The sequence below is a fragment of the Podarcis liolepis genome, assembly GCF_965112155.1.
Source record: "Podarcis liolepis genome assembly, chromosome: 7".
Lineage (NCBI taxonomy): Eukaryota > Metazoa > Chordata > Lepidosauria > Squamata > Lacertidae > Podarcis > Podarcis liolepis.
In genome coordinates, this window is record NC_139561.1 from 12,740,862 (window position 1) to 12,765,364 (window position 24,503).

Sequence of the window (24,503 nt, forward strand, 5' to 3'; positions counted from 1 at the left end):
TGCCTTCTTCAGCCAAGGAGTGACTGGGTCAAGGCCGCTCACCTTTCCATAAGATGAAAAATCTACTGCAGCAGTGGCATAAAGAAGCATTGTTACATCTTCTGTATGGAAAATGGGTGTGATTCAAATTGTTTGCTGCTGAAACTAGTAGTAACAGAAAAGGAGTTGAGAGTTTTTGTCCTTTTCACTGGGAGTTTGGCAGTGTCCCTGTTACTCTTCACAGCATTGTTAGAAATGAAGGCCTGGTTTTCTCTGAGTAAGCAGGTGCCAGTCCTGCTAGCATGTTAGTTATTCCAATAAGGTTGACAACTTTGTCCCTGCCTGGCATTGGTCAATGTTCTTATGGCAAAGTTAGTGGAGATAACTAACTCGCTTCCTTTGAAAGGGAATTGTTTAACCTGTTAAGTATTCAAGGGAGTGCCTAGTTGTCGTAGTCCAGAGGTGACTCCAGTAACAAAAATGCCTGGAATAAGGTTTTCTCTTCGTTCGCTATCGTAAAGCAAGCTGCGTGGAACTTGGTCACTTCCTCACTCAGATTACTTGGGTTGAAATGTCCCTTTATGCAGCTCTATCAGCAATTGCAATAACAGCCAGTTGAAAGCTTGCAACAGCAACAAAAGCTTTAAGTTCAAAGTCTGACTAAAAGTAAATTAGCTGGAGAGTCCTAGGCTTAGAACTTTGCAACCATCATATAATCTCAAAAGTGTAAGTAGTCATGATTGGATGGCGGGGTTTTTTTTGTATGTGTGGGTTTTATTTTTACTTTTCTACCACAGAGGTAATGGGAACAGGTGTAGCAGACTACTATCTACACTGTTTGTGCCATGTTGGAAGGGTAGATGTCATTTTGCACTACATTTTGAGACTACAGAATTATGCCATGTTATTAGTTGCAGGGTGTGAACTTTTCCTTTGTATGCAAGTAGAACCAAGATACATATTCCTTCTTTCTTTTCTTTTTGGAACAGATGGTGCACTCGAGCCCGACATTACTCTGAATATGTTACCCTTGCTTTTTTATTTCTGCATGCTGTATGGCATTCATTTCCTATCTGTGGATCTGGAAAATAATTAACACTGGTTGGATATCATGGGCAAACATCCCATTTTGCCAGCAGTCTCTGACCGTACATCTGAAGCACTGTGCCCTAGTTCTTAGCCCATTCCACAGAAGCACAAGACCTACGGTCAGAAATGAATACGCTTTTAGTTGGAAATACTGTACTCTGTGTATTTTGAGGAAGGGGTTCTCCTTCGTCATAAGCAGTAAGCCCAAAGAAGTTAGGTTTCCAGGCCAAGACTTGCAAAGCCCTGGGGTGAAGTTGGGGCATTTAAAGCAGGGGTACAGGTGCACAGGCTTCCAGCAGGGCCTACAAGCTGACCCAGGCAGCTTCCTTGCAAAGAGTGTCACAGACATTTGCTAATTTCACAGTTGGCACCTACAGGTATTTGTCTTCTACAGCACTTCCTTTGGGATTCCCACACTGTTTGCTTCAGGCAACCCAAGTCCATTGTGTGTGTGAGAGAGAGCATTTTGCATCATTTCCTCCTTTCAACTCCTGGGGGCTGGCAGCCACCTTATTGCAAGAAGCTAAAAAATATAGAAGTTGCTTGTGGTGGTGGCTGTGAAAGGATTTTAATTAAGCCACAGCCACATTCAAACACTTAGAGCTATTGAACAGTTTGGGTGTTTTAGAAGTGGCACAGTTTGCTTCAGTTAAAATGGCACAGCCTCCTGTGGCTCTGCTGTTTGGTTTTTAGAATTTTTCAGCTGAAGGAAGCAGGTCTGAAGAAATGGGAGTATTGATGGAGAAGTGAGCAGAACATGCAAAAGTACATGCCAAAGTTATTAATACTAACTGGCTTTAAAGCCTGCATTTCTGGGTTTTGGTTTAGCTTAGCAACAATGACTTCTGTGTGTATTGAAAGAGAAAGAGAGAGCAGCTTTTGGTCAGGAAGCTTCGAGTCCTTTTTAAAAATGGTTCTATGAAAAGTACTGATGTCAACAGAGCCGTCATAAACAATGGGCTTCTATGCGTGTGTGCACACACCAAAAGAATCTCACCCTGCCTAACATTCTTCACTAACTCCAGCTTTCTGTTACCATGAAGGTAAAAGCTGCTTCCTTTACAAATCTTGCTGGGAACAGGCAGAATTGATCCTCCTTGAGTTTGGACAGGGATGGGGAACCAATAGCCTTACAGGTGATGTTGCTAGACTCCAAGCTCCCAGCAGGCTCACAGGTCAGGGATGATGGGGGTGGTGCAGTCCCCCCAATCCTGCACTTCATCTTCCAGTTTCTCCAACCTTTCTAATGAAGCAGGCAGGTGGCATTTCTGCATGAAAGCATGGTGGGTTGAGGCAGATTAATTTTGCAGTTTCAGCAAAATTAAAGCACCCTGGGAGCAGAGGGGAAATTGGCAATTCCTGTTTGGCTAACAAAAGTCATAGATAGTTTCCAAGTAGATTAGAGCAGACTGGCTGGAATAATGAGCCTGCTCAAGGGAGGGAATAGCATTGGATACAGCCCCCTCTTTACAACGGGTCTGGCCCAGATTGCACTAACCTTTTGCCAAATTTCTGGGCTTATCATTTGCTGCCTTTGGCCAGAGAGTGATTGATTTCATTTTTATCTCACCTTCCCTCCACGTGGTGTACATAGTTCTCTCTCTTTTATCCTCACAGCAGCCCTGTGAGGTGGGTTAGGCTGAGAGTGAACAACTGGCCCAAGATCACCCACTTGAATGGTGAAAATGGCATGCGCCATCTTGAGCAGAAGCTGGAAAGTGATGGTGTTGGGTGGGAGAAGCCTTGTTAATGCCGATTTGTTTGTTTATAAAAGAGGTTGGATCCAGCTTAAGTCCGGCTCAGAGCAAACCCACTGAAATGAATGACCCTAAATTGGCCATGCCCATAAACTTCAATGGTCATCTCTTGAGTAGGACTAGGAAGAACCCAAGGCCATTGTAGTGTTGGAGAAGGTGCAGGAAGATCCAGGGGCTGGAGCAATTCCTGTGTGAGGGAAACCTGCAACATTTCAGGCTTTTTTAAGTGTAGAAAAATTGTAAGCGGGAAATTATAGAGGGGCATAAAAGTATGCAATGGGACACAGGTGGCGCTGTGGGTTAAACCACAGAGCCTAGGACTTGCTGATCAGAAGGTCGGCGGTCGAATCCCTGTGACGGGGTGAGCTCCCGTTGCTCGGCCCCAGCTCCTGCCAACCTAGCAGTTCGAAAGCACATCAAAGTGCAAGTAGATAAATAGGAACCGCTCTGGCGGGAAGGTAAACGGCGTTTCCGTGCGCTGCTCTGGTTCGCCAGAAGCGGCTTAGTCCTGCTGGCCACATGACCCGGAAGCTGTCTGTGGACAAACGCCAGTTCCCTCGGCCCATAGAGCGAGATGAGCGCCGCAACCCTAGAGTCGGTCACGACTGGACCTAATGGTCAGGGGTCCCTTTACCTTTACCTATAAAAGTATGCATGGGGTGAAGAGAGAGAGGAGTCTTTCCTCCCTCATAATAGTAGAACCAAAAAAGAGCCATCCAGTGAGGCTGACTGTTGGAAGATTCACGACAGACAAAAAGAAATAATTAAACTATGGAACTTACTGCCACAAGATGCAGTGATGGCTACCAACTTGGATGGCTTTAGCAGAGGATTATTTTAATTAAGTCAGTGGCCATTGTATGGCTTTGAATCCAAGTCACGAGCGAGCACAGGTGAGGAGAGTGCTGGCTTTTGCACCCAGGTCCTACATGTGGGCTTCTCTTTTGGGGCCTCTGGTTGGCCCCTAATAGAACAGGATGGTGGAATAGATTTATCAAAACGTATATTTTGCCCTTCCTCTCTGTTAACAATCATAGAAATCTACAATAAAACCTGGGAAACATAGCAGCTAAAGGAGAGAACATCACTAAAAATTGCCTCCTTTGCATATTGGAGGGTTTGCTTTTAATGGCCATGGCTCAGTCAGTCAGCAGATTAAGATTCTGCTGCCCATGGGGTGGTTTTACTCCTTAATTCTGCCAAATAAGATATATGTGGTAGTGGCTCTTTCTTCAGATTGATGAAACCCCATCTTGCATCTTTCAGTGCAGGAGGTTAGAAATGTTAAAACAAATTATATATTAAATATCGGAGAATAGCTTGCAAGGTGCTGGTAGACATTTGGAGAGGGTACCTCATCTCCCTATCCCAGCCTTCCAAAATGTCCTAATTCAAGGTTTCCTGCATTACAACCAGCTGTCCGATAATAGAAATAAGATGCTTGTCTATCCCAGCAAGGTAGTACCTGTGGTATTGAGATGGTTCCACCAGCAGCTGTGAGCAAGAGATGGAGCCTCCACTTTCAGGTGCAGTGTACCTTAGTACTAGCTTGGCTTGAGTATACTCCTGTTCATGTAGGGTGTTGAAGGCACCTAGATGGCCTCACTCTAACAACAACAACAATAATAATAATTCATTATTTATACCCCACCCATCTGGCTGGGTCTCTCCAGCCACCCTGGGCGGCTTCCAACAAAGTATTAAAATACAGAGTGGTCTGTTAAACATTAAAAGCTTCCCTAAACAAGGCTGCTAAAAAAGGGAGAATAGCAGCCTTTCTGCCTCGTTCATGGGCTCTCTACATTTGGTTGGTCCAGCGGCAAGGAAATAGGATGCAGAGACTTGGCAGGGCTTTGAATTCATCCAAAAAGGTTGCAGTTTTATATATTTAGTGCCTGCGGTCATTTGAGGATGTCAAAATATAGTCTTTCATGCACAGTTTGCTTACTCCACCATAGGAGCCTGGCTGTGACTTAACTGGTTTGCAGGAACAAAAGGAGTCTCATTTTTCGTAACAGTTTCATTTTTCATTAAAAACTCTGCATATGCTCACACATGTATTTGTGAGGAGGGGCATTCCTGTGCATAACGTGTTGTAGGACCCAAGACCCGGAGTCCTGCTTGTTCTCCTGCATGCCATTCCTGAGCAGAGACCAAATTATATGTCTGGCTACAGCAGTGAAGACAGTGGCCTACTTTGCAGGGCTGTTGTCACAGGGGGGTGAATATGAGTTGGTAATGAATGGGCTTGCTTTTTACTTACAACTAAGGAACCCCAAGCACTGGAAACTACCGTTAAGCCTGCTCTATAAAATCCTTGGATTTTTTTTTTCATTTCATGTGGCAGGTCTCTTTGGAACTTCTATAAGGAGCTTGTCTTCAGCCACAGAACCATTTCTTTCTTTCTTTTTCCCTGCTTCGCTGCAACAGGTCTTATCTCTTTTTAAGTGTCAAGCAAAGATGAGCCTGTTCCCCTTATCAGCTCTCAGTCTTTACATGTCCATATAAATGAGAGCGCAGTTATGAGGTTCAGAAGTCCTCTCTGCGCCTGCTTTCGGTGGGCTCCTGGTTATCTCCTGGGCATGTGCAGAGAGCCAGCAGATTCCACTCGCCTTTGGGCCTCGTGCCTTCTTCTCTGGCGCGAGTCCTTCTATGCATAAACCAGGTCATTGTTCTTAAGGATTAAAATATGTACAGTGTTCTATATACTCCTTCCCACCCGCTTTTTTAAACCACCAGACCGGGTGAGATTCTGAGCTTGTCAAGATTGCTGCCCCTCACGAAGGAATCCCTGGTTGCTGGGGATTCGCTCCCCTTGGAACAGCGAGCGCTGGAGGTAAGTGAGAGTCACCGTCTCCTGAGCATGTACAAAATTCCCACGTGAACGAGGCTTTTTTCAGGAGTGGGGGCGTGGCTGGCCGCGAGACAAGAGCGCAGTCGCCTGAGGGGGGGGGAATCACACTTTTCCCGCCAAAAGAAGCTCGCTTCCTCCCCTTCCCCCTCCTCCCAGCCGCAAAAGCGCGCATGCGCCCTCTCCCCCCTTGTTCAAAGCCGGGCTGCGTTTTTGTTTATTCGAAAAGGAAAAGGAGGGGGAAAGAAAACACAAACGGGAGTGGCGGCGCGGCGCACGCGCGTCTCGGAGGCGCCGGTTGGCCGCCGCCGCGCGTTCGAAAGGCGCTCGCCGCCGGCTATTGGTTGCTCCGGCCCGGTAGGCCCCGCCTCTTCCTGCCCACCGCCGAACCCCCAGCGTCCCCTCCGGTTCCGCCGCCGCCGCTTCTTCCTACCGTCGCTGAAGGGGCCGCCGCTGCCGCCGCTTTGTGCCTCGCTCACCGAAAAAGAGAGGGGTGTGAGGGGAGAGGAGGAGGCCCTGAAGCCGGTGAGTGGCGGCGGGCGGGGAGAGGCGGGCGGGGTCAAAGGTCACGCGTTGGGCCCGCTCTCCTATTTGCATAACGCTTTTTTTGTATCCGTGTGACGCTTTTGGCCTCGGGAGGCCTGCGCTGGTCTCGGTGCCGCGCGCCGGGCAGGGGGGCGGGGCGGCCCCGGTTCCCTGGAAGGCTCGTTCGGTGGGGCCTGGATGGCGGTGGCCGCGGCTGCTGCGCCAGCCCCTCTGTCCCGGAGGGGAGGAGTCGGGGCTCATGGCACACCTTGGCAGCGGCCCCCGGACTGGACCTACGGAGCAGCCCCTGCGCATCCTCCTCTTCGCTGCTGCTGCTGCGCAGAGAGAAACGAGAAGCAGAAAGCGACACACACCGACCTGCAGAGGTCCGTTTCCGTGGCTGGCTAACTGACAGGCTGGCGCAGAAGACGGACTCCTCCAGCCTCTCTCCTCCTTGCTTACCTGCCTTAGGTGGCAGCTGAAGCACGTTCCCCACGCCCAAAGTTTGCTTGCCCACACGGAGCTACAATAATCCCCAGCATCCTTAGCAAACTGCAGCTCCCAGGAGCCTTTGAGCAGGGTGAGCTTTTCGATGTGCGTGCTGCGTATGCAGCCTCGCACTTTACAAAAAAGAGCTGGGTCCCCCTAGTTTGAAATGCTTGTCATTCCAAGGGAGCTGACAGCAGTGCCTTTTCAGGCTGCTGGGAGGAAAGGAGGGGGAGGCTCAGCAGTAGGTGGCGCCAGAGCCAATGACAGAGGTAACTAAATTCTAGTTTTGTACCCATTCATCCCCCTGTTGAGTTCCACAAGGGCAACATTGAGACGACGGCGAGGAGGGAAAACTGATAGGCACAGCCATCCTACGGAGTTGGATGTAAGTAAGGAGGAAGGTGGGGACTGGCAGAGGACAGTGCTCCTTTTCTTCTAATGGACTAGCCTCCACTGGCAGCCAATGTGGTGCCCTGGACTGCAACTCCCAGCATTGACCCTGACCATTGGCCATGCTATCTGGTGGGAATTGGGGACCCCAGTGAGATCTGAAGGGCACCACATTGGCAACTTCTGTATGAATGTAATCTATTATTAAATCCAGGGGGAACCTGGTGTTCTCCAAAGCTTTTTGACTACAACTTCCATCAGCCCCAGCCATGATATTTGTATGCTGCTGGGGCTGCTGGGCACCTGAGGAAGGCATAATGCTGTACAGGAGAGACACAAGGAAAAGGGGAGGCAGCAGTAAATAGAGGAAGGGCAGCTGTTCTCTGTTTGGTCCAATAATGTGGATTCGGGGCAAGTCAGGGGCTTCAGAGATTGGTGGGTCCAGGATCCCTGATCATTGTTGATGGGTGTTGGAGTCCAACAACATCTGAAGGGCCTCTACACAGCCTGTTGCCCTGGTTTACTTTCAGGGAGGGGGGAGAGCTAAGGGTCATGCCAGGAGGTGGGTGTTGAGGAAGACTTTGCAGGATGAAATAGAGCAGAGGTGATGGTGTGCAGGTGTTGGGTAAGGTGCTCTGGGCATAAGGGGCAACAATGGAGGAAGGATGGGAGTTACATAAAGGAGCAGTAGATCCGAGGGTGGTGAAGAGGAAACCTCAAGGATGATGGGCAAGACACAGAAGAATCTTGAAAACTTTTATCAGGTGGGGGTAGCAACTCCAGAATCACATTCTAGGTGTGGTTCTGTAGCTCCTTCCTCCTCCAGCCTACCACCTCCTGCTTTTGGGCTAATGGCTGAAGCAGGCAAGAGCTGCTTCTACCCCTCAAGTTCTGCTAGAAAAACTAAAATCTAGACTGCTGTACTTGGATCTTAATTAGGGAAGTGTCGTAGCACAGTAGAAGAGCATCTGCTTTGCAAGCAGAATATCCGCGTTCAGTCCCTGACAGCATCTTTAGTGACGCTGCCTGAAACCCTGGAGAGCCATTGCTGCCAGTCTGTGTAGACAACAGGGAGCTAGATGGACCCAGAGGCCTGGCTCCATATATAATTATTGTGGCGATTCCATTGTGGTCTCTGATCTCTGTCTTGCCTATAGCAGAACCACAAGCAATGATTCCTTAAGGTTCCAGTGCAAAAAAAATTCAGCTTGACCAGCCGCTTCATTTTGGATTCAGCAGGAAATACGCGCACAGAGGCATCCCTCCCCCACCCTGCAAGCAGTGTCAGAGATACCAGGAGGCCTGTCACAAGGAGGAAGAGGAGAAATGCTGTCCATGTGGACTATTTTAATCCAGCACAGAATTTCCAACTGAAGTTAGCTTGGGCCACAGGAAGGTGTGTTCCTGTAGGTGTGTTTCATCAGGAAAGTATAGAGTTGTGTTGATTTAGGCACTGACATTGTCCCTGGAAACGCTTTTAACCTCTTTTGAGAAATGGCAGAGTGTAGCATCTCAGTGGCTGAACTGCCAACTTGGATGCCCCAGTGCAAATTTTGCCTCTGCTATGAGCTTGTTAGGCGGCCTTAAGGCAAGTCTCTCAACCTTATTGCACTCCCTAATCTACCACTGGGGGGGGGCACAGCTATAAGGGCTGCAACAGCAGATGATTTATAAATGCAAAATAATGATTCCATCAGCTTTCCCCAACCTCTGGTGCCCTACAGGTGTTTTGATCTGCAGCTTCCATCGGCCCCCTGCCAGCACAGCTGTATGATGCTGGGGATGATGGGAGTTGTAGACCAATACATCTGGGGGACTGGGATACATGATCAGAGTATTGGGTAGGTGCTGAAAGTCTCCCAGAACAATTGTAGTTTTGCCACCTAGTTTTAGTTTGAAATGTTGGCGTCATAAATCCCCTACATGACTTGTGATGTAAAAGCTTCTAGCTAAATCTGGGCCTTCGGAGTCTTCTGTATGATTCTTGTTTTTGCCTGTAAAAATGCATGTGGTTTGAAACGCACCTGCAGTGTGACCTTCCACACAGGGAAGGTGCTCAGTTGCACCCAGAGCTCTGTGAGACCTCTAGCACATACGGGGACAAACAGATCCTTTCCATGGCCTGAGGGTCTTGCTACCTGTGAGGTAGGTGAGGCTAAGAGAGAGTTAGGCAACTGTCCCTTGTTTGCCCAGGGAGCTTTGTGGCTGAGGGGAGATTTGCACCTGGACCTCCCTGATCCTAAACCAACACTCTAACCACCATACCACACTGTTGTTGGCATCTACTACAGCTTGACAAGATTAAAAAAGGTAGAAGAAAATCTTCTCATGCTGTGCTTAGGGGTTCCGGTGCAGCAGCGGTTTTAATCTCCCAGAGGGAAAACCCTGTTAGCAGCTTCCACGCTTTGAAACCAGCCTTGTGCAGAGACAGACAAAGCTTTGCAAGATTCAAACACGGCGGCTCTCTGGAGGGGCAGCTCTCTTTTTTAAAAAGTGCATTAAAGCACCAGCAAAATCAAAGCCTAAGGAGTTCATTTGGTCCCACAGAAATGTATGAAACCTGCTCCTGAACATCATGCTCACTTTCGGTATTCTTTAGAAAAGTAAAATCGGTGAGTGGGGACTTGAATTTGATTAAGCAAAGGTTTGAAATTTACGGGTTACATGCTTCGGAATCTCAGCCTGAAGAAGAGTGTTTTGTAGGCAAAGACGGAGGGGGTGGCAGTTGCTAGCCTGGGTGGAGGGGTTACTACACTTCATACCAGGAATAATGCACACATGTTGGCTGTCTGGGGCTAACTGGGTGGTTTTTTAAAATAAAAATTAAGGTTTTTTTCTGGGTCTTTTGGAGGAGGGGAAGAAGGTACGTTTTGCAAATCCATACACAGGACTATGCCAGCCAAGGGGACCTATGCCCTACAATGCCAGAGCTCAAAGAGGCAGAGGTGTCCCAGTGTCACCCAGATCTCTCAGTCTCTCTCTCCAGTCTCTTCTGGCAGATGTAAACATTCAGAAAGATTGCAGGGCATTGTTCCCTTTGGGAGATAAATCTAGGATGGTCTTCCTGCATTTGCCTTCCCCCCCCCCCTCTGCCCCTGTGTTCCCAGTCGCTCCATCAAGGCTCCTCCCCCCCCCTCTAGAGAGGACGTAAAACCTTTCTTGTTGGTGGGGCCTGAGGCCAGAAGGAATGTAGGGAATTTGCCCTGCGGTGGGCCTAGAACCTCCCCATGCTGTTTTTCATTTCCTGCATTTTAACCTGATGGGTTTTTTTTATATTAAAGTTGCATGTCTTGCCCTCGTCCGACCCACATCCTTCCCACACCTCAAATAGGTTAGGGGGGAGGGGATAAGACTGATTTGTGCTCCAGGCAGTTTAATTATTTCCTCTCACCCCCCAAAAAAGTTGTAATTCTGAAAAATGAGGATTCCACCCACCCACTTTCAGCTCTATTACAGTGTAGTGGGGCTGAGAAGTTGTTTTCCCCTGAGTGTCACATTTCATCTGCTTCGAGAAACAGGATGGGAGGCTGAAACTCCAAATTTGTTTTCCCCCTGCCGTCCCCGCCATGGAGCTGTGTGGGTCTGTTGCTGCAACTCCTTGTTTGTTAGAGGGGGGTGGCTGGTGGGATTGTTTTTTAAAGGTAGCCCTCTGCTGCCTGGAGGTTTGTGTCATTTAAAAATAAGCTGGTGAAGATGAGGGCAATGAGCTGCTTTGCGGTAAAAATGGGTGGAAGCTGGTCGGCTGGGCTCTTCAGGCCTCTGCTGACGAAAGCTGTGGGGTTGTCTTTAAATGTCCCACATGTAGAATAAGATCTTGGGGCTGGAGGGGGACGTTTCCACCCACAACATGCCAGCTGGTTGCATTCTGCTTGGGTTGACTACCCTGGGGCCTCCACTTCCATCCTTGGTTTGTTGGGTGCTGGGCAAGGGGCCTCAGAGGAGGAAGACATTCCCTCACCCCTCCCTCAATCTGTGCAAGGAAAACCCATTTCCCACCTGCAGGGGTTTCGGATGGAAGCTTCCAGCTTCTCTGTTGGACCACCAACAAAGTGGGCTTCCTGGCCTCCTCCTCTGCAACTGCTTAATTTGTTGCTTTCTTTTGCTTTGACTGCTCAGTAGCGCGATAGGGATGTAGATGAAGTTGCCTTTGTTTTTGCTTCGTTGTTAACCTTCACACCAAATCTTTTCTGCACTTCAGGTTGTCTGTGTTAGGAAGTCCTCTCCCCTTGAGGTTAAAACCTGGGGCTCCAAAGTGTTACCCTCACGTTGGGGTTATACATTAATTTAAAATGGCGACTGATCTGCCCGAAGCTGATCCCGCACACCGTAAGGCGCTTCCACTGTTAACGGGAGCCCCCCCGGACAAGTTGAGTGAGGTAGGGGCCGACCCTTCCCCACGCTCGCCCTTGGACTGGCCCCTGCGAGGGCTGCTCTACTTCTCCTTCCCCTGCTGCTTCTAGGAATCTTGGTTGGGGCTGCCTCCAACACCCCCCCTTCCCTTTGCCCTGCCCTGCCCTCCCCTCCCCACCCCAAAGCAATGATCCCTTCCCCTGCTTCCCCCGAGACCTCCCTCGCTGGGTCCCTTTGCTCTTCTCGTTCTGAACAGAAGCAATATATACGTATTAAAATGTATATACATCCTGTGGTGCTCAAAAGTTCTGATGGAAACAGGAAGTTGGAGCCATCTGCCTCCTAAGGATCCTCAGCGCAGTTGCCTCCATCTTAGGTGGAATACATGGTGGGGTGATGGTGGCTTCCTTCTGGGTGTCCCTAGTTCCCTCTGGAGCCTTCCCCCTGCCCCAGCCCACTCCGCACCTCCTGGGCTCTCCTCGTGACGCTCTTGCCACTGTTTCCCTTCCAGACGGCTGAAGACGCCACCATGCCCATCCGCCGGGCCGTGAATTCTTCTGCTCGGGAAACTCCTCCCAAAAGCAAACCTTCTGAAGGGGAGGAGGCCAAGCCAGGTAAAGACGCCCACTCTCACCTGTTGTCCTCCTTGGTCTGTGGTCAAGTGGTGGTGGTAGGGCTGATTCGTATGCAGCCTTGTCCTTTCAGCCAGAGAACCATCACTGCTTTCTAAGTTGACCCTTGGGGATCTACTGAAATTGTATGTGTGTGTATGAGAAACACAGAGATTCAGGTGGGAGTTTGGAAAGTTTGATGCTTGAGATGCATTATGTTATTTTATTATTTCAGTTTGCATCCCACCCTTCCTGATAAGAAAAATAGGAACAGTATTTTTTTGTAAACTGGTTTGGGTTCCTTGTTTTTACAATCAAGAGGTGTATGAATTTTATTAAATTAAAAGTGGTTCTTTTTTTCTTTCCTTTTTTTTTGGTTTTTGTTTGGAGAAGTGTTCTAAAACAGAAAAATAGAGATACTAAGAGAGCTGAGTGGGGGGTGCTCATGTAATATCACTGTATACAAGTTGTTCAAGTGACAATAAAGTATTTCAATTTCAATAAAAACAGTTTTGAAAAGTGTTCCCCCAATCAGTGAGTTCAGAGTTGCCTGAAACATTACCTTTCAGCCATACAAGGCCAAGGGATGTTTTTAGATTTCCTCCTGGAAATCAGTAATGGCACAAACTGGCATACGTCACCAGGAAGAGCATTCCACAAGGGGTGAGAACCGTCCCCAGCAAGGCCCTGCCAACCGGCCTCACTGCCAACTGGGTATTCCCCCGTGGTTGTACCACCAAGAAGACCACCTTGTACAGGCAAAGCACGGGCTCAGCCCCTGAACTATAGCCTGCCCTCACCACCACACCCACCCTGCAGAGTATTGGGGATGGAAACTGAGCCCCAGTTGCCAATTGAGCCAGTGGCTGCCCTCCAACTTATCAGCTTATAAGTGAAGGAGGCTGAAAGGTACCAAAAAGGCAACTCCATCACTACCTATGGTTCCCAATAGCCCACCAGTGGTCAGCCCCCACGTCTGCCTCTGGCTACCAGCTGATTGCTTTTGCCATCCTGCCTGCTTGTGAGCAGTCACTTCAGTCAGGAGACATAGCAGAAGGGGCCATGGTCGATCTGTCCCATTGTGGCATTCCTCAGGCAGGGCCCGTTTGCCCAACTGCAATGGGTGTGTTTTGTCCTTCGCATGTAACTTGCACATGGCCCTCTTCTTCCTCTTCCCTCTCAGATCCTGATGTCAGCTCAGAGGAATCTGCTTCGACTGTAGAGGAGCAAGAGAATGAAACTCCACCAGCCGCACCTAATGAGGCAGAGCCACCCAAGGAGCCCGAAGTGGAGGAAAAGGAAGGAGAGGCAAAGCCTGCCGAGGAAGCCAAAAAGGAGTAAGGGGTGGGGGCACTGAAGTGGGGGGCAGTCCATACCCGGGGGCAAAGGTTATGCCGATGTCTCTGCCAACCCTACCTGGAGATGCAGCCAGGGATTGACCTGGGGCCTTCTGCATGCCAAGCAGGTGCTCAACCTCTGAGCTGCCATCCTTCCTTGACAATTTGGGGGGTGCAGTGCTAGGCTACGTGGAAGTGGCTTTGTATAAGGCCATGTCCAACATTCAGTTGCCCAGTTCTTCTGATTCCAGCGCTCTGCTTTTCTGTGAAATCAGAGCTCCCCTGAGCTGCAGAAAATGTCTTTGGGCTTCTGGGATTCCTGCATGAGTTTTGAGTCTCTCCCTTTGTGTGTGTAAAGGGAGAAGGATCAAGTCAAAGAGGAGAAGAAGAAAGTCAAGAAGACCATCCCTGCCTGGGCCACCCTCTCTGCCAGCCAGCTAGCCAGAGCACAGAAGCAGACGCATATGGCGGCTTCTTCTCGCCCCAAGATGGATGCCATTTTGATTGAGGCAATCAAGGTGAGCACAAAGGGTGGGCTTCTTGCTGCTCTTCCTTTCTCTTTGTGTCTCTTCCCCCAGGTATGTGGTGTTTTTTGTCACCTTTCACTCCCCAGGAATAGAGTGCCAGTTGCACCACCGGTTTAAACATATTTGCTGTTTCTGTGTTTTTACTGCATAGGTAATCGCCTTGAAACGGATTGTTTAGAAGGCGATTAATAAATCGTCAGCACCAGTGCAAACACCCCTGCCCTCCCAGCTCAAAGGGCACAGCTCTGCTGTGGTCAGTGTTCAGCCTTTGGGCCAGGAGACGCCCTGGACACCTGCCAGTTGGACCTCCCAGTTTCCTATAGGAAGTCCTCCAGGCTTAAAATGTCTTTATAGAGGGCTTTGTTTGGGATGCTGTCAGAAATCTGCCACCATCACATTTCACATGGAGGTGGGAGGAATGCACACATGCACACACTTGAGGAAGGCAGCGTATGGCTATGAGAGCACCCTGATTTGAGTCAGAAAGGGAGGATGCCTCAAGTCATGAGCAGCCTGGGCTTTGCTAGTCGTCCTGGGAGAATCCTGTGAGTGAAAAGGCCCTGCTAGTCCATCTGGTAACCCTGAGCTAGATGGTTGACCCCCTAGTCGCTCCAGGTAGGGTGATGAAGCACTCTGTCTTGAAATTGTGCAAGAAAGATACAGCCAGATCAGGCCATCCTCCTCTTCTCACTATACCCAGCAGACGCCTCGGTGGGAAGCCCACAAGTAGGGCTCTCCCTGCTTGTGATTTTTCCCAGCAACTGGCATAGGGTAAGCCTAGTCACAGGTGCCTCCTCTCCTTCCAGGCGTGCTATCAGAAAGGCGGGGCATCAGTTGTCGCCATCCGGAAGTACATCATCCATAAGTACCCTTCACTGGAGCTGGAGAGGAGAGGCTACCTCCTCAAGCAGGCCCTCAAGAGGGAGCTAGAGCGAGGGGTCATTCGGCAGGTGAGTTGGGTGTGGGTCAAGGGTTCTTTTGCTTGCTTATTTCTCTCTAGCCTGCCCAGCATTAGGAGAGCTCGCAGATTGGGTGTGTTAAGAAGACTGAAACAATCACTTACATTTTCCAGAGTTCAAAGGCTTTATTCATGCAGGAGCAGCTTTGTCTTGGCAAAAAGTATTTATTTACAGGATGAGCAGAGCTAAAGAGAGAGAAATGGCAGACATCTTGTCAAAACAAGTTGGGGTAGAGAAAAAAAATGGCTCAGCTTTTAGGGGCACAATTAACTTAGACAAAAAGACTACAAAAATGTTGGATAGATTACTAGAGAAACAGTGCCCTGATGTGGTTTAAAGTAGCATCTTAGAAGCTGAGAAAAGGAAGTGCATTTGTTTTGTCCAACACTCAGTCCCAAGGAGAATTCAGGGGCAGGGAACAAAGGTGTTAAATGTACCACTAAAACCAATTTACAGTAGGCCTGAAGAAAGCATCTGCCAGCATGGCATAGGGAAGCTTTCCCAGCCTTTCCTCCTAAGGAAAGTTTGCCTGGTGCCTGAACTGGACCCCTCTTTCTCCACGCCAGGTGAAAGGAAAAGGAGCCTCTGGGAGCTTTGTGGTGGCCCCGAACTCAGGGAAAACGGCCCCCAAATCCAGGGACCGGAAGGTAATGCTGAGGGACCTGGGGGAGGTTTAGGGGTTGAGGTAGCAAAGCTCGTAATTAGTGTGCACAGTTGAAATCCTCCATTCTCTGAAGGAACTAACAAGGGGTCTTGTCTGAATCAGGTCTTGTATCCCTTCAAGAGCTCTGAAGAAGGCACACGTTCCACAGTGGTGGAAGCACTTGAAGAACTAGTGGCAGACCCTTTTCCATGTCTGTTGATGGCAAAGGATTACAGTAAACGTACATAACTTTTGAGATAAAAGCCACATTTGCCACATACATTTAAAGCACATGACTTTTCCACCAATGAATTATGGGAACTGTAGTTTAAGGGTTGTGGGAAATGTAGCTTTGTGGGGGTAAACTACAGTTGCTGGGATTCTTTGCTGGGGAGTGGGATGTGCTTTAAGCATGTGATGTGGGCGTGATGGTTAGAACAGACAATTGCTTTGTAAACAGAACATGTAGAAAGCGGGGCTAGGAATGTATTGGAAGAAATGAAGACTTCCTTTGCTTCCGACCTCTCTCCTCCACAGCGGAGCTCTTCTTCGGCGTCCGGCCCAGAGCAGCAGGTGAAGCTGGAAGACATCCTCCCGCTGGCCTTTACACGCCTCTGCGAGCCGAAGGAGGCCTCCTACAGCTTGATCAAGAAATATGTCTCCCAGTATTACCCAAAGCTGAAGGTGGACATCAGGTAGGGCTGGAAGGGGGAGGGCAGGAAGGAGGCACTGGCTGGCTGGCCCACCAGCCAGGACTTCTTGCTTTTAGGCTCTGCCCTCTGACAGCAGGTGACTGGGCACGACTCTTCAATAACTTCTGACTTGGCATTGGCAGCAAAGGATTATTCCCTGTTGGGAACACGGGTGGTACCATGTTCACAGAAGTGGACCCATTTCAATGAGAGGAACTGAGCCATGTCCATCAGTTGCATCTACTCAAGTAGGACTATCTTTGGGTACGAACTGATGTTCTCACCTGAGACATGTACCAATGGGGTGTTCCTGAGTATGTTCAGAGTGTCCCACCATTGCAGCCAGAGCAGAGGAAATGGCTTTCTTTACAGCTCAGTGGCGACTGAACCTGGGGCTCCCCGCATGAAAGGCAGGCGCTCCACCACTGAGCTGTAAAGAAAGCTCAATTCTGAGCTCAGTGGGCAGACAGCCAGGCTTGGTAGAAGGCAGCTTCCACTCCTGCTCAAAATTAGTTTCATCCCACTGCTCCTGTGATCCTCCTCCCCACAAAAAAGGAATCCTTAAACTCTTCTAGGTTGATTCCAAATGTTTTGAAGTATACAGTGGTACCTCGGGTTAAGTACTTAATTCGTTCCAGAGGTCTGTACTTAACCTGAAACTGTTCTTAACCTGAAGCAGCACTTTAGCTAATGGGGCCTCCTGCTGCCGCCGCGCCGCCGGAGCACGATTTCTGTTCTCATCCTGAAGCAAAGTTCTTAACCTGAAGCACTATTTCTGGGTTAGCAGAGTCTGTAACCTGAAGCGTATGTAACCCGAGGTACCACTGTAGTTGGATTTTTAAAACAAGAGGGGAAAGGAGGGTGTAGCTACTTGGCTGGTAGTCTGTGCGAGGGTTTGGTGCTCCAGTTCACAGCCTGTGGACAGAAGAAGCCATTCGGCATCCCGTGAGGAAGCAGAATCTCCTCCACTTCAAGGAAGGGCCACCCAGGAGGGCTTTGTGTCAGCCTCAGGCCCAGGAAAGAAGCATCACTCTTCCTCCTGGGAGGCTGTTTCAGCCATCCTCCCTCTTTTCAGCAGGATCTCCCTGCTGCTGGGAGAGAGGGACTGTGTGGTCTTTGCCGCTCTCTCTGCCAATCATGGCCTTAAAGCTCCTTTTCTTCCCTCCCACAGACCTCAGTTGCTGAAGAATGCTCTGCAGAGAGCAGTGGAGAAGGGCCAGTTGGAGCAGATCACAGGGAAAGGAGCTTCTGGAACTTTCCAGGTGTGTGGGTGGGGGGCGGAGCAGCCCAGCTCCCTTTAACTTGACTCCCTCTGGCTCCCCTCCTCCATTGGCCTGCCAAGAGCAAGCAGCTTAGGGGGCTACATCTGGTTTGGGCTGGGGGTTACCATAATGACTGTCTGTTTCAGCTGAAGAAATCTGGGGAGAAGCCCCTTCTGGGTGGGAGCCTGATGGAAGATGCCATCCTCTCCGCCATTGCGGCCATGAATGAGCCCAAGACCTGCTCCACCACTGCTCTGAAGAAATATGTTCTGGAGAATCACCCAGGGTCAAACTCCAGCTTCCAAGGTAAGGAGGCACAGAGGGGAGAGACCTAGTTCCACAGACGCAGGCAGGCAGGCAAGGATGATCTGGTCCAGCCCCCTGCAGTGCAAGAATCGCAGCTAAAGAATCCCCCTGTCATCTGGGAGGGCCCTGCACTGGCCAAAGTGAATACCAGCAGGGCCCAGCCATGGGGTGCGGCAGAGGTGGGAAGGAGAATGACACATTTTATTGGTTTGTGCGCAGGCTACAAGCCCCTAACTTTGGGGCTAATGCGTAGATCGCAGAGTTGTAGAGTTGGAAGGCACCCTGAGGGTTATCTAGTTCAACCCCCCTCCAGTGTATTTCCTCTTATCTCTCTGGGGCGCCCAGATCTATAGAAATAGGAAAAGACAAGGGTGGCAACCAGCCATCGCCACCTGTTGTCAGGTGTAGGGAAGGTGGGTGATGCTTGGGTTAATGGGGCCCCTGGTTTCTGCCAAAGGTCATTTACATCTGCAGAGAAGAGCCTTGGAGGTTAAGTGGGTTTAGGGCGAGGGCTTCAAAGAGCAACCAGGACAAGGGGTTACATTGCAGTAGCAGAGCCTTGGCAAATGAAATTCCTGTGCGATCCTCCCTCACTCCCTTCTTCCATTGATTGCCTTTACAGCCCAGGTTCCCCCTCTCAGATCTTGGGTTTTAAAATAGCCCAGTGGTGAGGTTTGCAGGAGACCTGCTGGGAGAAAGCGTGTGCAGGCTCTGTGTGTGTGTGCGCGCACACACATATTTTTGTTCCAGGAGAGCGCCTGCTCTTGAAAAGACACTGAGCCTTGGCAAGGGCACAGGGCTTAATGGAAGCCACCCCCACCCCCCCAGTTCTCCACATGGGCTCCCTTCTAGCTGCCCTTTCAAGGCAGCCTGTTCTGTCCGCTACAAGGAGAAGTCCGTGGGCTGCTGCTCATATCTCACAGCCTGTGCCTGGATTATTTCCTCCTTCAACACAAAGCCAGAGTGCTTTTTCCGCCCTGCCTCAGGCATCTTGGGGGCGGGGGCAGTGGTTGAAGCAAAAGCCCCTCCACTTGGCTCAGAATACTTGTTGCAAATATAGGGGAGCAGACAGAGACAGGGGGAGAGAGAGAGAGAAAGAGAAAGGCTTTGGTGCCCAGTTTTGACCTATGTTTTGAAAGGGCTTAGAGGGAGGCAGTTTGGAATCTGATTTTTGTTCCCTTTGGGAACAGCGTTTTAAGATGCTCTCCTGCCCCATCACCCACTTTGCAAAGTGTGTGTGTGTGTGTGTGTGTGTGTGTGTGTTTTCCTTTACCCAGAGATGAGGGAGAATGTGCTGGGTGCAAGTTCAAGCCAAAGGTACTCACCTTAAAAAAAGAAAAGGAGGGAGGAGCAGGGGTGGAGTGGGGAGGCATTTAGCATAAACTGTTGCTAGGTAGATGAAGGCAAGCTTTCCAGCTGCTCTGACAGCCATGCAGCGTGGGGGGGGGGGCGGAATCGGCTTCTTGGGAAAAGCAGAGGCTGGGATGCTCAGAGGTCCAGCCTTGGAACTTTGGCCTGAACTCTCGAACCCCTCCCCAACTCCTGAGCACAGAGGCGGCTCAAAATTGGCCTCTTTGTCAGAATCCCAAGTAATGGGGCTTGCAAAAGAGGCCATTCCGTGGCAGGGAAGGGATTTGTTGGGGGTGTGCTAAGCTCATGAGGCTGGTGCCCCTCCTGATGCCATCATCCTCCCACCCCACAGTCCACCTTCTGAAGAGGACCCTGCAGAAGTGTGAGAAGTACGGCTGGATGGAGCAGATTTCCGGGAAGGGCTTCAGTGGCACCTTCCAGCTGTGTTTCCCCTACTATCCCAGGTAACGGGGATGGGGGGGCAGCCTCTTCCTTCGGAGGAAGCACCTGAGATTCCAAGGTGCAAGACGGGACAGGGCAAGGTGAGGAAGAAGTTGAGGAAGTGCTTTAAATACTCGAGCCAACCTTATTCTCACAAACACACCTGTCCTCCAGCTGACTCTCTTTAACGGCAGGAGTGGGAACCTTTTTGATTGGCGGGTCCAGATCGTTTCATCTCCCACCCCGCAGGCCCCCAACCGCCAATCATCTGATGTCAGGTGACTGATAGGTAGCAGCCCCCTGGTGAAGCAGCCTTCAGCAGGATTGATTCCCACTTCTCCCTGGCTACCAGCTGACATCAGATGATTGACAGGTGGGCCTGGTTTGGGGAAGTGACTTTGCGGGCAAAACTGGACACACCCCTGTGGGCCAGAGTTCCCCCACCCTGTTCTAAAGCCTTGGGTGGTTAAAGGTATGGGAGAGAGGAGGATCCTGCCCCTTTTGCTCCCATTGAGCTCCACTTTCCCACCTGGTGAGTTGATTATTTCCTCTTGGGGGTGTTCCTTCTCCCCCCCCCCCCTGCAGCCCCGGTGTCCTGTTTCCGGAGAAACAGAAAGAGGAAGAGTCAGAGGAGGATGAAGAGGAAGAGTCAGAGGAAGAGGAGGAGTCAGAGGAGGAGTCAGAGGAGGAAGAGCCCCCTCCAAGGAAAAGGTATCTGTTGGGGGGCACTTTTGGGTCCAGGTAGTTTTAACAGTCGTGGCAGCCCTCCTGGGCCACCTGGCCTGCTGTGAAGAGGCAGGGGCTGAGGTTGCCTCTGGGCTTGCAGGGCCCGCCCTGAGAGCTTTTCCTTTCCTTGGCAGGATGCAGAAGCGGCCCCCGCCGAAGGCCCGGAACAGGGCCCCCCCACTGGCAAAGCGGCGGGAGGCCAAGCCCAAGCCCCGCAAAGCCCCCGTGGCCCGCCGTGGGAAGGCCAAAGCCCCCCCTCCCAAGGTCAAGGCCCCCAAGGCCAAGAAAGCCAAGCCAGCTGCCCCGCCCCGCCCGGCCCTCAAGACTCTCTCTGCCCCCAAGAAGCCCTCCTCAGCCACCAGCGCAAGGAAGGACCTGAAGCCCTCGGCCAAGAAGAGCAAGACCACCATGCGCAAGTCCCTGAGAGCCAAAAAGTAACCCCTTCTCCCTCCGGAGTGGCAGGGCACAAGGGGGTGGGGATCTCACACGCTTGCTTGCGAAGTGCAAGGCCACCTTTGTCTCTTCCTCCTGATGCTTTCAGACATCTCTCTCTTCTCCCCCCACTTCCTTCAGCAGCGGTGAAAGCCAGCCAGTCAAAGTGGCACTTAATAATCCAAGCGTCTCCCCTTAGATCTAGGTCCTGCCCTCTGTGCCTTCTCGCCACCCACCCTCTTCCCCTCTCCCATCTACCTGACCCCTTCCCCTCCAGAACCTTTAATCAGTAACATAGAACTGTTCTTTTTGAAATTAAAAAAGAAGGAGAAGGTTAATCTGTACAGGGTCACCTTGCCTTTGAATTTTGGGCTTTTGAAACAGGTTGCAGAAGAAGATTTTTATATTTTTAGAAAGTGGAAAGGATCCCCGGGAAGACTTTCTGAACAGGGCACTTCTTCCTCCTCCTCCTCCCTCCTCCTCCCGCCTTTTGGGTGCCTTGCTTGGTTCTTGCAGGCCAGTGAACCCCCTGGGGTGAGCAAGTCTTCTCAGAAGAAGAGTTGGGTGCCAGATGGGGGGCGGGGGGCTTCCCCACAGACGCCTTCTTCATTACCTTATTGTGTTTTCTTGTGGTTTTTTGGTTTTTTTTTAGCTTAGATGCTCCCCACCCCCAGTGTTTCAATGTCGCCTGAAAACAAAGCTTACATAAAGTTCTTCTTGAATCCAGCTTTTGAAACTTGTTCTGTAAAGAAAGAGAGGGGGGGAAACGAACACCAGGTTTCGTCATTTGTTCCCCCTCCCCTTTTTTTAAAGGAAAAAAAAGAGAAAAGAAAATGACCGAGAACAATCTAAGTAGAGCAAATGATTAGAGCCATTAAGCAAAGGAACATGCTGTTTGTTAAAATAAAAAGTAGACTCTTGACACCTGTCTGGGGTGTGGTCTTTTTCAGACACCCACAAAGTGTGGGGCTGGGGCCTGGGGGGGGGTTGGGATGCGGGAGAGAGAAGCCTGCTCCCCAGAGCCATCCCAGCATAGCCCCAGCTCTTTCGTGGGCCAAGAGGATCCTGCTTGCAGCTCAAAAGTGCCCTGAAGCACCATCTCAACAGAGGGTTTGGGAATCTTTTGGCCACTGTTTCCCGAAGTTGTTGATGATGCTCAGTTGGATTTACCGTATTTTTCGCTCTATAACACGCACCCGACCATAACACGCACATAGTTTTTAGAGGAGGAAAATCTGTAGGCATGCCACCCGTAGGCATTTCCTCCATAACACGCACAGACATTTCCCCTTACTTTCTAGGAGGAAAAAAGTGAGTGTTATGGTGCAAAAAATACGGTAATTAAATTCTTCATTTCCACAAAACCCTAGGAACATAGGAAATTGCCTCGTGCTGAGTCAGACCCATCGGTCCATCTAGCTTAGCGTTGTTTTTTTCTGACTGGCAGCAGTGACTCTCCAAGGTTGCAGGCAGGCGTCTCTGCCCAGCCGTACCTGGGACCTTCTGCATGCAAAACACATGCTCTGCATTGACCTGGGTCTTTTATCAGATGCCCACATTTCTGGCCCTGTTCTTTTTGGGGGAGATGGCAGTGTTGGTGGATTAGGCAGGCAGCTGTTGGAAGTGTTGAGGTTGCAGATGACCACCTTCATTTCAAGAAAACATCAGGATCTCACTTTTGCCTGCTACATTCCACCCTCGCTCTCCTGCTCCTCCTTAATTCACAGAGGTTTAGAAGGTTCCTTTTATAAATAAAACACATTTTGTGTACCCATACTACAACACGTAAAACTGAGCCGGGCGGCACCCTGGGCAGCGGGGATCCTGTGATCCAGGGTCAAGGGTGAAAATGCAGGCGGTGTCGGCCATCTGGGCTCTCGCTTTGCATTAACACTTTGGGATGGTGCACAAGTGTACAGGAGCACACGGTAGAGACACACACACACCCTGTTGTGGAGACCCGTGTGCCTTTACAGGGCAGGGAGAAAAGACTTTAAATGGCACGACATCTGTTTTAGCAGCAGTGCTTGAGTCCAGATACAAGAGGTTTACCAAAACCACTCATGCAGCCATCCATGGTCTGCCAAAGGCTGAATGGCCCCTCAGAACAGCAGCCCAAAGCGACGGGGCAGTTCTGTGATCCAAATGCCTTTCCCCCAAAGTCTTCAGTTGGAAAACGTTACCTCCCCATCCTCCATTTAGATCCAATGCTTGAGCACTTCCTTCTCTCCTTGGCATTCACAGCCCAGTGCAAAGCTGACTGCCTCCTTTGGGTTGACAAGCAGTGTTGGCTTAAGAAAACTGGCAAAAGAGCTTGGGACAAAACCAAGTCTGACCTGTCCGTTGGTGATGGCCACTTTGCTGGATATCACAGGCACAGTGTGTCTTCATCCCACCCCACTCATCTCTCAAGGACAAATGTTACCCTTTTCAGACGGGCTTCCCAAGATCTTTTGTCTTCCCCTTGTCATTCTGAACCTCTGGCCTTTCCGGGCATTACTTCAGATTAAGCACATCCCACAAAGTCAGGTCATAAAAGTACCATCAACAGGAAGGAGTCCAGCAGCAGCACTGCCAGGGCTCACTAGAAGGAAAGGCTGCTGGAACGGGGGCAGGGCTCCCCAAGTTGGACTACAACTCCCATCATCATCGTTGGACATGCTGCCTGGCGCTGATGGAAATTCTATTCCCTCAACACCTGGAGGGCCAGAGGTCCCACATCCTTGCTATATAAGATACGGAATATGCTGGCGAAGATCTTCCCAGGTGCATCTTGGTTTCTCCAGAGTCCTTGCTTTGCAGCTTCAAACCTAAATCTGAGGTCTTGAGTTTCCAGCTGTTTTTGGACTACCAATTCCCATAATCCCTGACCACTGTTCCTGCTAGCTAGGGATGATGGGAGTTGTAGTCCAGAAACAGCTGGAGACCCAAAGTTTGGGAAACCTTGGTCCAGTCCAATCTATCTAGTAAGACCTGAGCTCAACAGCAGGGCTTTCCCCACCTGTGATTCTTAGCAACTGGTATTTAGAGGCATCTTTGCCTTTAAGACAGGGATGCGGGTGGAGCTGTGGTCTAAACCACTAAGCCTTGGGCTTGCCAATCAGAAGGTCAGCGGTTCAAATCCCTGCAACGGGGTGGGGTGAGCTCCCATTGCTCGCTCCCAGCTCCTGCCCACCTAGCAGTTCGAAAGCACGTCAAAGTGCAAGTAGATAAATAGGTACCACTCCGGCGGGAAGGTGAACAGCGTTTCCGTGCACTGCTCTGGTTCACCAGAAGCGGCTTAGTCATGCTGGCCACATGACCCGGAAGCCGTCTGCGGACAAACGCCCGCTCCCTCGCCCAGTAAAGCGAGATGAGTGCTGCAACCCCAGAGTCATCCGTGACTGGACGTAACCGTCAGGGGTCCCTTTACCTTTTACCTTGCCTTTAAGGGTAGAGGTACCTTCCTAGATTTCCTCCCCCCCCCCCCCGCAGAATCTTTGCAGGGCAGCTTGCAACAGCCAGACATGTCTCGTCACCCTGACGACCTTCACTAATAAGAGTTCCTCCACACATTATCCCAGCTCCTTCCTTCCTTAACTTCCAACCACTTCCTGCTCCTGTTCTGCCCCGCCCCCCCTTTTTGTGTGTTCAAGAACCATCTGTCCCTTCTGTCTTGGCAATGTTCTCGGCCCCAAATCTGGTGCTTTAATTCTTCCCGGGAAAGTGGCTTGTTTCCAATCTCCCCTTGACAAAATTGTCCTCTTTTGTCTGCAAAAATAAATTCTGCCTCAAGGTCACTTCTGGG

General features: G+C 50.3%; 1 protein-coding gene across 6 annotated transcripts; it reads left to right on the top strand.

Moving 5' to 3' along the window:
* The first annotated feature begins 6,066 nt into the window (after positions 1 to 6,066).
* HP1BP3 (heterochromatin protein 1 binding protein 3) lies at positions 6,067 to 21,638 on the top strand. Of its 6 annotated transcripts, none has more exons than XM_083514688.1 (14): positions 6,089 to 6,205; positions 8,241 to 8,490; positions 11,279 to 11,456; positions 11,942 to 12,044; positions 13,225 to 13,378; positions 13,737 to 13,896; positions 14,712 to 14,855; positions 15,431 to 15,511; positions 16,045 to 16,202; positions 17,371 to 17,461; positions 17,608 to 17,767; positions 19,470 to 19,581; positions 20,144 to 20,269; positions 20,419 to 21,638. In XM_083514688.1, the coding sequence occupies exons 3-14, from the start codon at positions 11,370 to 11,372 to the stop codon at positions 20,720 to 20,722; spliced, it is 1,680 nt and encodes a 559-aa protein (XP_083370814.1). In that variant the 5' UTR covers positions 6,089 to 6,205; positions 8,241 to 8,490; positions 11,279 to 11,369; the 3' UTR covers positions 20,723 to 21,638. The 6 variants fall into 6 exon arrangements, with proteins under 6 accessions (XP_083370812.1, XP_083370815.1, XP_083370817.1 ...); XM_083514687.1 differs by having other exon boundaries at positions 8,241 to 8,476; XM_083514686.1 differs by lacking the exon at positions 8,241 to 8,490 and having other exon boundaries at positions 6,067 to 6,201.
* The last annotated feature ends 2,865 nt before the right edge of the window (positions 21,639 to 24,503 follow it).